The 18,600-nt window shown below is 39.2% G+C and overlaps 1 protein-coding gene across 5 annotated transcripts in view; it reads right to left on the bottom strand.

Annotated features, from left to right (window-relative positions):
- LIN28B (lin-28 homolog B) overlaps positions 1-18,600 on the bottom strand; it is a 101,074-nt gene that overhangs the window by 30,598 nt on the left and 51,876 nt on the right. For all 5 annotated transcript variants that reach the window (XM_064508831.1, XM_064508832.1, XM_026120009.2 and 2 more), the window contains exon 3: positions 18,005-18,189. In XM_064508831.1, the coding sequence (XP_064364901.1) occupies positions 18,005-18,189 (185 nt within the window). The remainder of the gene's footprint in view (positions 1-18,004; positions 18,190-18,600) is intronic.

Below are 18,600 nucleotides of genomic sequence, written 5' to 3'. Positions count from 1 at the left end.
GTGTCACGATCGGCCTGTCTGAAATGCCAGGAAGGGAACTGTACATGTGCCTGTCTTTTTACAGTGCTGTGCTGCACATGTCCTCTCCCAGGACAGCCGACCTGGGAAACCTGAGCTGGCTCCTCCACCTCCCGCAGAGCCTGCACCCTCAGACCACACGAATGGCCTCCTTCCTTCGACAGCCCGTCCGTAGCTAGGGAACCCCAAATCCCTCTCACGGCCGAGGGGTAACGCCCCAGCCCCAGCACACCTACAGGGAGCCTGGCCCTCGGCTCAAAGCCTTTCCCCCACCACACGTCTCACATCCACAGCTGCTGCATGCACCTTCATTTGCAGACTTTCACAGATGACATACGCCTTGTGGACACGTGTCTACACACACACACAGAGCGCTTGTGGCCCCTGGGCAGCTACAGCCACGTGACCACTGAGCCTGGAGCATCAGGGCAACCTGAACCTGCCCTGGTAAAGAGCTGTGTCTCATCTGACCAGCAGATGCCCACCCTGGACCAGCAGTGCAAAGCACACAGGTACAAACCGTGCTACCACTCTGTCTGTCTCTTGGCAGCTATTATGCACAGCCACAGCTGACCCATGTTCAGCACTCTGCTTCCCCTGAATCATATAAAATACACAAGTTAAAGAAGGGACAAAAGGAAAGCAAGAGCTACAGCACTCCTGATTCCAGGCAGGAATACATTAGACACCAGTCTCTACACACTGAAAGTCATCAGTTCATGGAAAGCATCAGATCAGAAGCACCCCTGCCGCCTTCATCTGTTGAGGAGGTGAGCACTGCCCACCACTCTCCTCTAATCCGGTCAGCCCCAATCCCACCTACAACCCGGTTCACTCCCGGAAAGCCCATTCACCACTCAGCACGCTCCCCTCCCTTCAATTCCATCCCAGTTCTGCTCCCAGTCATCACACACAGTTTTGACATACTCATATGCTTTTTGGGGGGGAAACAGACTTATTTTAAGTCTTCTCAGTGAGAAGTGACATGAAGCAGTCCCTGTGGAGGTTTTTTTTTTTGGATAAATGGGAATCTGCTTTAAAACAACAAGTGCAAATTAAATGAAAATAGATTTATATGCCACACACAAACTGCAGTCTTCTACAGTGTAACAAAAGATGCAAGCTTAAGCAAATTTACCACCTGCTCCTATAGAGAGGGAACATGGTGATATCCTGTTCCCAGTCCAGCATCTCATTATAGCAGCTGGATGTTTCCACTACAGTAATTAGTATGCTTTACAATGCATAGAATGCCATCATTACTTTCCAACACTGATATCACATTGTCTTTCATATACTTTTCACTTATAGTTTCAATCATAATCTGTATTTCAAGAAACGTCTGCAGGTTTGTGAAATCCCTCGAATACTGTGGCAAGACCATACATGCAAAAAGCCCATATCATTACATCTTTATTTGTGTTGTTACTTGTCCTAATGAGAGTAAGTCATCAGTATATACTGATACAGCTTCATTTTGCCTAATGGGCATACTGCAAAGTTCACCTGGCAAAAGTTCAGTATAGAAAGGAAATATGACAACATGCAAGAAGCATTAATCAGTTCCTATCAGCTTTAAATTGCAACTTTAAAAACTCTATTTTTTTAATTGATGAGGTCACCAAGAGGTACATCTCATTCTGAACTAATCTCTGATTAAGTCATCTCCTGTTTGACACCCACTTTCTTCAATGCAGTTGAGGCAACCTTTCATAAATATATTGTGAATGCAATAGATTTGACCTTTTGGCTTTTCCCAATTAAAGTCAATATTCTATAAAATGCATCTTAACATTACACCAGTGTAAAGTCTATTTATTATATTTCTGCCAAATTCAAAAGCTTTGAAGTTTGATTAATTCTTATGCAAGAATTAAGCAACAAACCTGATCATTAAGATAAATAAGATATATAAAAGATATACTTGTAAAATTCTAAGAATAGCTATCACCTAAAGTGTCTCATAGGCATTCAAGTTCACCTAGCAGTTGTGAAACAACTATAACCACTACTTACAAAGAAAAACAACATATGATTTTTTGTTGGCTTTTCCATTTTCAGATTAACAGCAGAGGAACACAAAAACCAACAGTCCTTTCAACAAAAAAAGACCACTGATAATCCAGATTTCTGAAACCTTCTGAACTCAACTACATAAATACAAAAGGTATTTTCTGATGAGTCCTTATTTTGAAAAGAAGGGGGGCAGTACAGGCTAAACCCTAGAGAGCACAGCGTAAGAAATAATCTCTTTAGAGCAGTTCACGGTAAGGAAATGACTCAGTTGAGGCAAATTAAAGAGTCCTTTCGGAGACACTGATTCTAAGAGTATTGTGGGAATGCAGACAGAAATCTACTGGTAAAGCTGCACTGGCAGAAATTTCAACCTTCACAAGCACATAAGCCTGAAAATACTACTTTCAGTACTTCTGGTAAATTTTGTCCATCCTTACAGCAATTTTTGTTGTGAAAAGAACATGCAACGAAAGTGAGGATACGGATTCTCTACGTATTTCTCACATAGATCAAGCAAAAATAATGAAGCAGGTCTTCATCATAAAAATCCAAGCAACATTTCCAAGTCATTCAAAAATTGTTTTATGACTTCTTGAGTTTTGAATTCTCTTTTCCTCAGACTCGGCAAACAGTCTACTCCTCCTTGCAAGGTACTACATACCAACCTTGGAGGCCTTTCTTAACACATTTAGAACTAATCTCACAACGATTCAGTGATGAAAAGCTCCCCCCCCACACACACTAGTTTTCTATCTGTGGATCTCAGGGATCCATAGACTACTTCTAAAGGGTCTCCAAAAGATAATTAGGGAAAGCAGGCTTATGGACAGGATGTTTGAATCGCTAAAATAGCGATTCAACGGGACACACACCTCCAGTGAAAATCCTGGGGAAGAGGTTTCCCAGATTAAAGAAAAAAAGATCACTGCTCTCTAACAATTCAAATGACCAAGAATCAAGATTATTACTGTAATTAAAAACAGCAGTGCTTTTACAAGTAGTGTATGAACTAACAAGGGAACCACTTCTACTTTGAAGAGTTTCCTATCTAAGTCACCTAAGCAGACAGAGCAGAGGGTGGGTACAGAAAGGGGCACAGGCAAACAAGTAAGCTATCTGAAGTCCTGTCGGACACGTATCTTTGGAGTTGCCTAACTGTTTTTCCCTTGTTAATCCAAGTGTTTTGTTCCTTCTCAGCGATCCCCGGTGATCGTCATTACGTGTTCTCGCAACTGGGTTAACAAAGCCATTCTGTAAAACAGAATTAGCTCTCCATCCATCCTGCCTATTTATTTAACCACAGACACGGTTGACAAGGAAGAATCACAAAATGGATGATGAGAAACTACCCCATTTTAGTCTAAGAATCCAACTGGAGGAACAGGTCTCCCAGGATACAGCAGCCTTCAGGGTTGGTCCTGCCCCTTCAAATTCTGCCCCTTGCCCTGTGCTGGGGATGGGGGGCACACTTGGTTGCAGTGGTACTCCTAGCGATGGGGGGAACCCCCGGCCGCGGCGGTACTCCCAGGAATGGGGAGCACCTTTGGCTGCGGCCAGGAGATTTGGCCATTTGCTGCCTCCAGGAGAATGGTCCAGAGGCTGCTGCAGTCCACAACAGCTCCTACTGCATCCCCTTCTTTTCCTTCCATGAAGGCGATCATTTTGCTCGATTTACCTCAAATTCAAGTCAGAGCTAAAACTGCAAAGGGAAAGTTGCAACCTTCAGAGAAATAGTTCGGAAAGCTATGAGCTTGTAATGAGGGGTTTAAATCTCATACATCTCCTATTCTTTACTACCAAAAGAATGATGATAATGTGCCAAGATTAGACACTGAGACGTACAGATGGCTGCCTGCTTGAGCTTAACTGTATTTTATAGTATTTTAACAGTAGACGGACCGGAATCCCCACACTGTTAGAGCCTGAGCTGTAAGACCGTGCCTTTTTTTTTTTTTTGGCCCACTGAAACACTATGTCTTTTTTTCCTGCATGTGATACTGAAGCCACTTTATTTGTTCTTTAAACAAACAAACTGTAATTGTTCACATACATCCTCACACTTGCACAATTTTCAGATGAGGAAACTTGTCTTCTTCTAGATTATAATGTCTTTGAAATCAATTGTGCAGATGAAGGATCAGTCCTTGTTCTTTTTTTAAAATATCCTGATAAATTTTAAATTATGACAGACAAGAACAAACAGACAATGATGTTTTCTTTTAAAGCAATTTATAATCTCTGAAAGAACATTCATTGGTGACATGTTTCCATCAAAAAAGAATTCACATTTGAAAAGCTGTAAGAAAAACAGATGTTCACAAATGTCTTCAAGCATCATCATCAGGAATTTTTAACATAAGAATAACATTTCCCATGTACGGAGAGCACCTGTATCCTCCAATGAGAGTGAGGGGTCTTTAGCAGACTGCAAGCAAGATCCAGATTTTACAACACTTATTACACTCATGTAATTATTCCTCCTGGTGTCAGTGATGCTACTTATAAGAAACAGAGCTAATCAAGTGTATAGAGATTGAGGTATCAGATCCTGAATTATTATATTAAAAATAATGTTGGAAAAAAGCATTTAGTATACAAAATACACAGCATGCTTAAACTGAAGGGACATTACAATCCTCCAATTAAAAAAAAATTCTTCAGTGTTCTCCTCAAATAATATAAATTGCTTGCATCAACAAACACAGTACAATTAGCTTGTTACCCTTAAACTGAGTTTAAAATAAGCAAATTGTCTGATGACTTTGATGTTTTCCACCCAAAATGTGCTGGCTAATTTTTCCATTCCAGTTCCCATTCCAATCTTTTAACTGCCTTAATCTCCTGCCCTCAGATGTTGACCTCCTAAGAACAGGGGTCATAGGTTAGCACAGACAGACCTCAAAAGATCTGCACTATCAATTCATGCCTGAAAGATTTCTCCTCCACAAAAGAACCACTAAAAAAGCAAATTCCAAAATCTGGCTCCACATACCTTACAAAGCACAAACTTGATGCATTATAGTCATAAATATTCTAAAAAGACTGGATCTAAACAACGCGAATTAATTTGTCTGATAGAAAAAAAAAGTAACTAAAACCAATGGAATTAACACAAAATAATGACTGAACTTCAAAGATAAAAATGGAAAGCTCCAGAAGGGGGAGAATTTAGAGTCAGCTTCTTTAACCATGAACAAGTATGTTCTAAATTTTTTTAAACTTTACATTCTCAAGTAGTATTTTTCCCCCCACGATCATTTTTAAACACAATTTGTTTTCTTGTAAGGGTGAAAGCATGGTACAGCTAACTCAGAACACAAAACAACAGCAGTTTATACAAATTTTACTGATTCTTGGTGAGACTGCTCTCTTATTTACTTGCCAAAATCAGTCCTACAACAGATTCCTTGTTTGGTCAATGCATATACAAGTCTCATGAAAAAACAGCAAGACATTTCTTTTCTATACATAAATGAAAAGTGTAGATTGCAAAGGGGAAAGAGAACTTCATGAGGCTCCAGTGAGTTAGAAATACAGGGATAACACAAAAGTCCCATTTGACAAAATTATTTCTGAGCTCCAAAAAAATTTTTTAAGTTACATAATGTACATAAGGGTAAAAATTCTAAAGATGACTAATGCTACTTCCACATTTAATAAGCTCCAATTGAACTATTTAACAAAAAGTAAATTAAAACACTCCAGGGATTCTTTTTTGACTTAGAAAAACTAAAGTGATTAGCACATTTTAAATAACTATTAAGATGAGATGTTGGCATATATTCTTAACACTGGTTATGCAAGGAACTAATCATCATTCCCCAAAAGTATATTTAAGTGCAAAAACTTGAAAAATTGAACTTGACCAAAGACAAATTAAAGAATCTTTCATATACTTAATAAAAAGAAGTGACTTATTTCAATCAACTCAGTAAAACAAACTGAAATAAAATTAAACCTTCAAAAAGTAAATAAATAGAATTTTCTTTACGTTTGAGCTATGCATGATTTCTAATCCTGTCACCAACTACTGATGATTCCCTACCATTATGGGAAGAAGCAAAAGTAAAACTACGTAACTGCATAGGACAAGCAGTCTCATTATGCAGACATGCACACTGGCACACACACTCTAGTCTCTTGTTTTGTACGATTACAGTTTAGCACAACAAAAAGGCAGAAGCACTAAATTTAAACACTAGCAAATCTGAAGCTGAATTTGAAACATTTAACTATTTCAACTTTCTATACTGGTCCAAAGTTATCCATTTATCATTGAGGAAATCAAAGCACTCTAGTTAAACTTTGATGCAAAGGCTGCTGCAACATTAATTGCAGACAATGAAACAAAAGCAGTCTCTGGTTTGCTATTGTTTTCAAAACTGTCTAAAGTAAATTAAATGCTCAGCATTTAAACTGTCCAACAGCTGAAAGAGTACAACTCCAAGTTACTTCTAGTCTAAAGAAAGCCATTCAGTACAAAAGCAGTGCAATTTAAATCAATTTTTTGTACTTTCAACTACTCACTGTAAAAGATGTAGTGCCAGGAGACTCAATACCAGTAAGATTATAAATGAACGGACATCAAAGAAAAGAAATTGTATAGCTCACTCCCGTATTTCATTGTGACCCTTCACAACTTGCTCTTCCTCAGCTGTTGCATAGGTCTGTTATTGAGCTCCATCCACTTCATCAATAATGCCAGCCTCACATCGCTGTTACTCCAGCTCTGCCACTGCCACCTTTGCTCTTTCTTGGGTATGTGCAATTTCTTCTATGTAACCAGCCCTTTCACCCTTGCCATAGAACATCCCAGTACATTTTCAAAGCAAAAAACAGCCCAAACACTCAAACCTGGTGACGGCATTCAGGCTAATTTCTACCAATTACCTACAAATTCAGTATTCAAAAAAGGAAAAAATAATTTATATTGCAGTAACAGCCCGTAAACTATATGCTGACATGCTATAAAACCATATGATGATGGCCTTTTCTCATATGCTGCATGAAGTGGATGGTAGTTATTGAAAACTTCCTCTTCATCCTACTCAATTCAATGCCTGGACTCACCACTATATCCACCTAAACCTTGAACACTACACAGAAGTATTAACTTCTGAGTCTTTCACTAAGATATCTCAGTGCATTACAAACACTAATTATTTTGCAAGGTCTCTATGAAATTGAGTGGTTTCACTGATCTCAAGGTAACACACAGGATTCTGGAGCACAAGAAAAATGCCAAAACCATTTTCCAAACGAGTCTTACTTTAGGTGCCCAATTTGAAATGTTAGAGACTATAATAGAGCACTTAATATTTTATAGCACCTGATATGTTTAGGGCAAAGCTCAAATTGAGCAACAGTTGCAGCTGGGAACATGTGGTGGTTCTGCAAAACAAAATCCAGATGTCTCACGTTTGTCACCCAGGAAATGAGGAACACACAGTGAGCAGACTACTGCAGAAAGGCCCATTTCAGATCAGCACCCCCAGATCTCCTGGAATCACCTCAGTGTCCGCAGAACGGCAAAGAAGAGGCCTCCTTCCCACCTGAGCACCAGCTCTCTAGCCCCTGTATTCAAGCAACCTTTCAAAATGGAGGAAACCTTGATTCAGCTGCTGGTTCTGCCTGAGGAGATTCAAAGACTTCTCTGCTCTCCCTGAAGACTGCCCTAACTACCAGCTTTTAAGTTATAATGTGGAGGCTCAGGAAACTCTTCACAGTGTTCAGTGCTCCCCCCACCCACAGCAGTCCCGTTGTGCTGGCCTCCCTCACCCATCTCTTCTCCCTCTCCTTCAGATCTCCGCCAAGTCTGTGCTCACATTCATGTTCCTTCTCCTCCCTAACCTTCTCCCTGTTAACTGTCCTTGCAGCATTTTCCTGTCCCCGTCACCCTGCTTGCGGGACCGTGGCCAGCACAGCCAAGTTTCTTTTTGACTCCACTGTCTCTTCTCTTAACAGCTCCCAGTAATCTGGAGAAGCAATGACCACCAAGTCCCACTCATTTCTGCTACCTTGAGATGGAGGATGTGAGGTCACTCTGCAGGGATGGCTTAAACTGGTATCTTGGGCCAAAAAAGTCCACCTTTCCTGGTGCAAATATGCTCTTAAATCTGCAGTCTTCTTCAGGACAAAGACCATGTCTTAGGACTTGTTTCGAGAGTGTAGGCACAATCATTAAAAACAGGGAGGGGAATAACAGCAGGGTGACTGCACCACCGCTACAGTGATGACTACCCCTGTGACACATTCCTCTTATATAACGAGCTGCTAAGCTTCTTGACAAGATATTGAAGTAAATGTGCATTTTTAATGATTCATATTTAAGTAGGGTTGATCTTAAAGTGTCAAGGATAGAAATATGAAGTCACTGCCAATAAAAGAAATAGTTGTAGTGATCTGAAATTAGATTACTGCACAAACTTTACTGATTTGAAATTAAGGGGCTCCAGAACTTTTATTCATCCTGAAGAGCTTCAGTTCATCATCTGAGGTAAAGGCAATGTTTTGGGAATATCTGCTTCTAGCAACTACGCTGTAATTAAAGTTTTCTCCAACTTTCAGGTTCTTGGTATTTTTTTAAACAGGTTAACATACGTGGCAATTTTTTCCATCATCTGCAATCACCATTATAATCTTTCCTAGTGTTACATATTTACTACATGCTTTGAGTACCTTTGCTAGGTGATGCTGGAATGCAACACATCAAGAAAAGCAAGGAAATACACTGTTTTCCTATAATAAAAGGAATTTGGGGCTCAAATATTTACACTGAACATTTTTGTAGTGAAATACTGCACAGAGCCTGTGAATCTTTTTGAAATGTACACAGAAGTTAAGGTTTTGTCCTGCAAGCAGTTCTGTTCTCAGTCCATGGACAGCTATGGAGAGTCACATGAGCAAAAAGGAGAACAGTCTGTAGGTCAGGGTCAGCATCAGCTTAAAAAGAAACTTCCACTATCAGGAAAATTTTCAAATTGTGCCCTCTTACCTATTACTTTCAAATCATGGGCTTAAGCGTGTACTGAACTGCACTGTGAAAATGCATGCACTTGTTCTTCCTTTACACCTGTCCACTTGAAAGATCCAAATAATAGTATACTAATGAAATAAAATATAATAAGAATTACAGCAAGAATTATATAATAAACAAAAAGTGTGAGAGAAATTTGAATTAAGGGAGAGAGAAGTTATATTAGGAAGATGTTTAGAAACAGAATGATTCTTTGAAAATTATTTACTGAAATACTATTGACATATTTCCCATTGAAGTTAGGTATAATCTCTGTCAAACTGTGCAAAAGTCCCAAATGTAAAACTCGAATTCTTTCTTGCTTCTAAATTCCTTAAGAGATAAGGAATCATTACTTCAGGACTAGAAAAAGCAGTTTATATCTGTTTCATAAAGTCTGCAGTGCTTTCTTCTCAAATTAACAGTATTAAGCACTATGCTCAGTAGTAACTCTGCAAAATGAGCTCTCATGAGATGAAAAGGAAGTATGCAAGAGTATGTGTGTGCCAGTAGAGAGTAATGGATTTTAATCTTAACTGTCTTCTTTCTTATTGAAAGAAATATTTGTTCTTTGATTTTTCATGAAGTTTTTTAAAATATATATAAATATACTAACAAAAATATCTTTATTCAGCATATCCTTAATTTAATTTTTAAATAATCTGTGTGCATAAAGGTGTTTATCCTTTCTAGTCACTTAAACTAGCTTCTCTCCCCCTACCCCAAAAACCTCCCCCGAAACAAAAAAAAACCTACCACCAGTAAAGCATATGCTTGTCCCACTAGAGTAAAAACAAGAAAATGCTCTCAAAACATTTACACTCTTAAATGTTGAGCATGGTACAAGAGATCATAATAAGCTCCTCCAGTCACAATAGGATTTTAGGAGCTGATCATAACAGCAGCAGGTTTGATTGGGATGGCTGAAAAGGTTACCACGTCTAGGTGCCTGCCCCTTCCCTTGCCTATATGTTGCTGCCCCATGGCTTCATCACTCGAGAAGCAGCTCCCGGCCTGCTGCAGTTTGCAGCCTGGTGTATTAAAACAAAACAGTTTCTAAATTGTCTGCAATACTCTCTGTAGTAATTTGCTTGCCCAGACCCAAAGTAAAACTACAGTGTGATCATCAAGCATATCAGTACACCACAGTAAAGGTCTGAATATATGTTTGTATTATACTGTAGATAAGTGATAGCTGGTCTGAGGGGGGTGAAGGGGGTGAAATACTCAGAAAACACAGAAGGCCTGAACAGACATCCAATTAAAGAAAAATATTCTGCAAACAGTGTATGGACTTAAGAGACCCATCTGCTATGCAGGGATAGTTTTACTCTATATGAGGCTGTATAAATGTGACACCTTCCTACTCACTTCATCTGTTCCTTGTACATTTTTGGAATTGTATCTACTTACTTTAGCATCAAATTTGGATTTCTTATTATAAATACTATGAAAAATTTGGGGACTGTTTCTTCTTAATTGTACACACATACAAACAGACATCTAAGATATCTTTATTATTCTGGCTCTACTCTATTCTTACGACCAGCTCCCAATGTATACTTATATTAGGCTTAGACAGGACTTAGTGAAAATTGGGCAAACTTGCTACCAGGTTCCCAGGTCTTGCTTCGGCACAGAAATATGCTTCACTTAAAGCACATGAACAGCCCTATCAGAAGACACTTAAGCTGAAAGGTAAGCACGTATTTAAGGCATTTGGTTCATTTTTGAGCCTTACTGCACAGCCCAGTTCTTGCTTTCACCCAAGAGAGCAAAGCTGAACCACTGTATGGAACCACTATATGGTCATAGAAGCTTAACTAGCGACACATGACCTGAAAAAAACAACTTTATTTCAAGTTGCCTTTTAGTGAATTTCATTATTAAAAATGTGTGAAGCAAAAAGCAGCCCTTCAAATGAGTGAGGAAATGCTCACCCAGCACACTACAGCAGTGTGCCTAGATACCCCAAAATAGCTGTAACTGGTCTTGGTCTCAGAAGCAGTGCCGCTGATAAGTCATCAAATGAAGCTTTCTATCCTGTAACTAACTATGAGCGCTTGCCTTTGCAAATTAAATAGTGTCTTTAGGTCTGCAATTTTGTAAGCAATTTCTTAAGTGTCTCATGAAAGGAAAACTCTTACTCTGATATTATATTATCTGATACTATACTCTGATAGTATATTATTATGCACAACTGTAACAATCCCTTTACCTAGCCTCAGTATTTGAATATTGATCTTTTGGCTCTGCATCCTGGCTCCTTAGTGATGGAGCTACAGAAGCAGACAGCAAGAGAAAGTCATTATCCTTTGAGGAAGGCAACTGCTGGTGCTGTGTGCTAGATCTGGGGGTAGAAGCTAGGCTAACCTAGGTTTTCCTTTTTCTGACAGGTGAGGGCTTCCTGCTTGTGCCCTTGATCTGGGGTACTTATTCTCCCCTTGCTACTACAACTTACATTTCAAGGACAGACTGAAGTTTACGCACACCCTAAGACTGGAGATGAAATCATGCCCAATAGTGTATGATCCATAGATGTCAGGCACTATACACACCAGTCAGTAGCAGTTGTTTTGTCCTTCCCTTAGGCCACCTGCCTTTCATCTTCTTTTTATGAAGAAAATATCGTCTTAGCGATCCCATTCTGTTCCAGCCACACTGGACATACCGAGGCCTGGAAGCATGCCTGAATATTTGGTACAGGAACTCCGTGGTTGTTGAGCTTGCTTAAACACAGATGGATGATTTGGAGATTTTAACAAGGACTATTTAATGAATATATGCAATAACACTTTTCAGTGGCTTGTAACTTTGATTTGGATGGGTTTGCACAAATTCAAGGAAAGGTAACCTCCTGGCTCAGAGACCCATTTCCAAGCCAGGTTTCAAGCCTCCGTTCCAAAGCACCAAGTGGCAGCTATGTAAAAAAATTTACCTATCTTTTAACCCTATCTAAAAAGCCTTGTGGTTGTACCCCAGTCTTGGAAAAACCTGGATTGTTGCTAAGCCTTCCAAAAAACTGCCAACCTGAAGAAAGGAGCAAGTATTGAAAACTTTGTCCCTAATGACTGAAGTCCAGCATAATTATAACTTTCTGAAAGTACTGGATTATAGCTTAAAGTTCTTAGGCTTTTTTATCTAGAAGCATTCTACTAGTTCTGTCCGTAATGAGCAGTTCATTCCTTCAGTAGGTTATTATGGCATAGTCAGCAAATACTGATAATAAGATCAGGTAAGAAAGCACATCACAGACTGCTGTATATTATAAATAAAATTTATAATTATATAATATAAATTATAAATATATAAAACTCTGTACAAATAATCTCAAATTCTGCTTAAGAATCCAGGAGGAAGTGGTGTCCAGCTCTCCTAAGATATTTAAAGCAACATCTATTTGTGTTTTGGGAATTAGGTGTTGATACTGAAGAAACACCTAAACCACTGAGATGGAAAGATATACTTCTCTACTTCCTCCATTCACTCCCTAAATACACACTGCTGTTGGAAACAGGATACCAGGCTAGAGGGACCTCATTCCACATGGCAGTTTTTATGCAAGAGAACAAAACATGCGGTGGTCCCCTGAACTCGAGAGGGGGCTCAAACAACACTGGAAACAGGAACTAGACATGCAACAGAAACACAGTGAAATATGAAAAAAGAAAACAGCCAAGAGAAACACCTGCACTTCTCTCTCCTCTGTTTGCCCCCCTCCGGCCCCAGTGCCACCCTGCGTTGCAGTCGGGCCACTGCGCAGATCGCTGCCTCCCCAAAGGGCCATTGCCCGCCTGCACGGCAGCGCCTTTCCCTGCTGCAATGCTCCCCCTGCCACCCTGGTACGAGCACCCCCTCATCTGACCTTACAACAAGATAATTCTTAAAACTAACCCCAACAAATAAAAGGGGTGAAGGTGGAGGACGAGAGCAGGGGTGGAAGTGCCCCTTTCAGCGTAGCCACAGCGCGTCGCCAGCCTTGCCTTGCTTCCTGGCTCCAGGTTGGACGGGCTCTCCTCACCCACCTCATCCCCACCCACCTTTCAAGCACGGTTTTATGAGCTTCTCACGTTTCCGTACTAGCTCAGGGCTCTCCTTCACTGTCCATATGACCTTTACTCAAGTCTCCTCCACAAGAATCTGCTCAGTCTGAATCATAGGAGGCTTTTCTGTGAAAATTAAATTATGCACTTGAGCAAGTTATATTCAGCAGAGGTGGAATTTGATGCAATCTGAAGCTTGAAGTGACTTTGCATCCTGTGACTCCTCTTCCCCAAATTAGCTCTCCAACATCCTGTTAACTTCAACCCAAATCTCAACGGTACACCATGTTGCCATTAACTTTGCCTGTCTCACATCAGTTTAAAAGTTGTCTGAGCAGTCCATAAGCCTGTAAAGAAGTGGTATGTGGGAAAAGCTTTAAGATCTTCTCATTACAGTCTGACTTTGGATCATCTGCAGAACGTCTTCAGACACTAAATCCATTTTCTAGCTGACTCAGAGACAAACTAATTTTAAATGACAGTTTGTCAGGGAAGTATTTTATTATTTGATTACAGCCCCCTCCCCCCACCTCAATGGCTGTATTTCAATTGGTGATTTACAAAATATATTTTTATTTGAAAATTATGCTTTTGGTCACATCTAAGAGTTACTGGCAAGCACCATTTATTACATCCTAAAACAAAGCCACTTTTTTTCCTAGTATTCTCTCTCTAATAGATGTTTACACTGGAAAAAAAGTTCTTAAATGCTACATCTATGCTGCAGTGCTCATTACTATTTAGCCAGCTGAGCTAGGACTATACCTTTCTTTCAGTAGCAATATTCCCAGAACATAACTCAGCATTACAATTTCTCCAGTGGCAACACTTCACTAAGCTCCCTCATTCCCAGCGGCTCCGGGATCCCTTCCTCACAGTTAACTTACAGGGCTGTGCTGTAAACCAAAGGGGTGAAATGAGTCATGTCAAAACCAAAACCTTACAACACACACAGTTATTTATTACACGTTTAAATTCAAACTGCTCACTGATACACTTTATGGTTCACCCACGCCAGAAAGCTTCCCTGCCACAAGTGTGCTGTTAGTGGAGTGTAGCACGGGACTGAAACTTGCTAAACTAGAATTGAGAGATGGAGCTATATCCTAAATTCTTCCTTCCTCGTCCCTTTCTCTTGCTTTATGTTATTGTTGTTATTATGCTTTCATTTGGTGTAAAGTTATCCGTAGTTCAGAACCCCCCCAAAAAACTTTTTTTTTTTTCCAAAGTGTTCCATCTGAGGTTAATTCCAAGCAAAGCAGATTCAAGCAAAGCAGATTCAACAGTACAGATACTCTGCTGAAAAAGTATTCAACTTTGGAATTCTGTTAGGAATATTTATAGATTCTGAATAATGCCTCGAGGTCCCAAAGTTAACCCTAGATTCTTGTCTTGCGAGCAGCACTCATCATCTTCGTTAATGTTGTGTCAAAGGTCTGCAGGTCAAATTTATTTGAATATACACTGCACTAAAGAGTAACTTTCCAGATACATAAATTTGTAAAAATAATCTTAAAAAAATGACAACTAGTAAAATGGTCCTTTCCCCCAGTTTTTGTTGTCACAGACAAATGCTGGAAATGTTTGTTTAAAAAAAGGTGATTTTAAAATTTTCACCCATTTTTCCCTTGAAAGTATGCCAGTCTCTTAAAATTAAACTATAGCAAAACAAATACAAATGCAACCTGTTTTTTTTCCTTCCTCCTTTTTTTCTGTTCCGAACTTCAACCTGAGAGGGTGGGCTAGGTTCTCATTTCATTTATTATATTGCAAATCTCAAGATTTCATGGACTTGTCTACAAGTTACTGAAGAGTAGATTACGGTGTGAATTCACAGTGCTTTAACTTTTTTGGCATCAACTCCCAGCAGTCTTTCTTAAGGGGCAGCATAGCATAATTTTGTATCAGACAGCTTGCTTTGAAGTTGAGCGAAACACACTGTGTTCAGCATGTAGAGTTCCTACACAGGGAGCTGCAGCCTGCTGCAAAGTAACATAATGCAAATTTAGTCTCTGGCTTGCTAAGGTAGACAAGCCCTAGAGACCCACTCTGCCTTTATGGCATAATGCACGAGTTCAGAGCCCCATCATTTATTGGCCTGAAATCACAACCAACTCTCATTCAGAAACCTCCCCTTTAGCCCAGATTACTCTTGATACTGTAAGGATTTTCATATATATCTATACCTATCTATACATTTATATATACAATACAGTTATTAAATTATTAAAGTTATTTGTTATAAAATTAATGTGACCATCAGTAATGTTGGAGGGGGGAAATATTATCAGATCAAGGTCCCGTAGCAACAACATTCTGCAAATCTTGGAGAGACTCTGGGTCTACTGTGGAAATACCACAATACTTACAAACAACAGCAATGATATTCGATAACCTCAGTGTCGTGAATTGTCTTTTTTTTCCTTTCTCTGCACATATTGCTGCTTTTGCCTTTTTCCACCCCTGCCTTTGCTATCTCTAATTCTTTCCGTCATTCTTTCCTTCTGCCTTACATCCTGCCTACACCACAGCTTAATAGCCATGGGATCCATTTATGTGAGACAGGACCCTCACTCTATTGTATTGATATTGTAGAAAAGAGATGAAGACAAGAACATGGAATTAGCTTTCATAAATGGATACATTTTTCATGGTAGAATAGAAATCTTAAATACATTTTCCACTATACATGCTGGAGATGCATTTTTTTACTGCTCAGGTAGGTATTCAGTCAAAACTGCTTTTCCTTCCAAGCAAGCGAAGACACTGTTCCTCACTGAGTGAAAATGTCAATGCTACTTCAGATGTTTGGTGTCTTGTCTCCTTAAGCATAACTAGAATTTTGAAGACAGTGGAAGTGGGTAGATATTTTTGACCACAATTTCATAATGAAACCCAATTTAATTTTGAATTTTTCCTTCTTTAAGGGCAGATGAAACACAAAAGAGTGCACTGTCTCATGGATCACCCTCCTGCATGATTTTTCAAGGTGCATCTGTTCAATTTTTTCTATGCTTTAGCTATGACAAAGCATAACCGAGAGTGGAATTCATCTCACTTAACTTCAGAGACCTTCAAGCACTGGAGCTAGGCTCCCTTTGTAGCCCACAAAGAGAAATAGCCAAGAGGCAAGATTCATCCCATCTATTTTAGATTACCTAGGATGATACGAATTACCCTCTGAAAGTACCTGTTCCTCTCCACTGACTCCACTCTGCACTACAGATGCATACATTTGTTCAAATCAGTGTCTCCTTAAACATGTAATGTTTTTCTTGGTCTATTTACACCCTGCCCATTTAAATTTCAAGATTTTTTTGAAGCAAGGACTGTCTTCCCTCATATGCATGTGCAACAAACAGTATCACGATAGCATAACTACGGACTTTGTCACCATAATATGAAACATCGGTGACAATGATAATGCTAATGTCCTAAACAGATTAGTAGTTACAGTCCATGGAAAACCAATGGATAAAGAAGAACTATACTGGAAGACTATCTTAAAAGAAAAAAAAAAAAGAATTTTTAACAGCCATTGCATGCAACACTGCTCTGAAAGGTCAGATATGCTGACCAATAAAAAAGAAAGCTTTGTCCTGCTTACAAAGTCTCCCCTTGTTGTGGTTGTGGACTCTGATCTGTTACAGCAGCCACTCAGCAGCAATAAATTTTTTTCGTGGCCTCCAGCTTTTACAAAGAAGGTGAAAAGAGGGACACTATCATGTTGTCTCAAGTCCTTAATACAAAAAAAAAAAAAAAAAAAAAAAAAAAAAAAAGTCAGGGAGGGTGGAACCCCAAAAGAAACCTTTTAACAGAGGTAGGGACAAGTGAAGTTCTTCTGCATCCAGCAAAGAAAAAGGGAAAAGGCTTCTAATCCCCAGTTTCCAGAGGCTGGGCTGTACTTCCTTTTCAGGTGATCCTCTCTTTCCCAAGCTATCCTGTGTTTTAGAATTTGTATTAGAAGAGACCTGTCTCTAAGTCATGCCATAAATCAAATACTACAAGGGAAAACTCATCTCTTAGGATGCTCTTAATAGATCCTGCGATGTACTAAGTATGATCAGACCTTCACAGACTATATATCCCCCTTCATCTCACTTGTTACAGCTACAGGGCTTGGCAATACCACGAGGAAAAAGGGAGATTGAGGTAAAAGTGATATTTACATAAGCACAAGAGCTTTTGGGCAGGAAGACTGCCCTTGTGGAACTAGTTGCAGGTAGCTTCACAGTTAAGAGTAGTATACAGCTTAATGCCATTAGAGGCAGAAAGTAAAGTGGAACAATAGATAAGGTCAGATGCTGCACTTGGGTAAGGATGTACAGCTCTGAAGTCTAAACTGTAAAACATACCATTACAACAATAAGTCATTCTGCAAACCATTAGGCATCAAGCCTTTGAAAACACCTGATATTCTGTTCACTGAGTAAAAATATAATTAATTGAATTACATATACCTCATTAATATTAGACTTTCAACCTTAACGGCACTACCTACACTTTCTTCTGTATAAAACTACTGATGCACAGTTAAAAACTCTGCTGCACACAATACACTCTTTAGCGCGCACAGTTCTCAGCTAAACGTGACATTACTTCACCTGTATTCAGACTGACCTCTGTTTTCAGTCTAATAGCAGTATTTTCAAAATAATATTACATTCCTTTGCAGGCTCCCTGTAATCCAACATATACCTTCTGAAGTAAAACCATCAAGTGTGAGATTGAGTTGCAGAGATACAGCTTAGTAAGTCTAATCAAATTATTAGGCTACATATAAAAGCCAAATTTATGTAGAAGGGTTTCCTTTCACAAATGAATAAATGCTGAAAACATAACTTTGAGAAAAACTTGCAAAGAAAAAAAAAGGCAGGGAGGGGGAGAGGAAATAGCAACGTAAAGTAATTACCTATCTCCCTTTGGTTTTCTTTTTTGTACTGTCTTCCCTTTGGGTCGTCTTTCACTTCCTAAACAGGGGCTCCCACCAGGGCCTGTTACCCGTATTGATTCAAGGCCTTTGGAAGATTTCTTAAAAGTAAATTCCACTGGTTCTCCTTCTTTTAGGCTTCTAAATCCTTCCATGTAAAGCTTGCTCTGTAAACAGGAAAAATACTCTTGGTTACCATTGCCTTAAAAACAATATTTACATTCAAAATCAACAGGACAAACGACCCTGTCTACTACGTTGGAACACATACAAGTTGAATAACAGTTCCCTCTGCATGAGCTAGCAGATGATACTACAAATTATAGTCCTGGACACACTGAAAACACTACTCAACACTAAACAAATAACAAGATCTTATTTTCAGTAAGAACAAAACTGAAATAGTATTTTCCTTTTCTGTGTTGAATGCCGTGGATCTAAGCAGGTACAGTAAATGCTGTGTTCTTAAAAAAAACATTCTGTTTAAGAGTCTGTTAAAATATTGTTAACTGAAAAGGCATTTTAATGAAATGGAAAAAGAGCAACAGCTCATTTCTGAGCAAATTAGTTTATGATCA

Source organism: Dromaius novaehollandiae, chromosome 3 (genome assembly GCF_036370855.1).
Source record: "Dromaius novaehollandiae isolate bDroNov1 chromosome 3, bDroNov1.hap1, whole genome shotgun sequence".
Taxonomy (NCBI): Eukaryota; Metazoa; Chordata; class Aves; order Casuariiformes; family Dromaiidae; genus Dromaius; species Dromaius novaehollandiae.
This window is presented reverse-complemented; position numbering and strand designations above follow the sequence as displayed.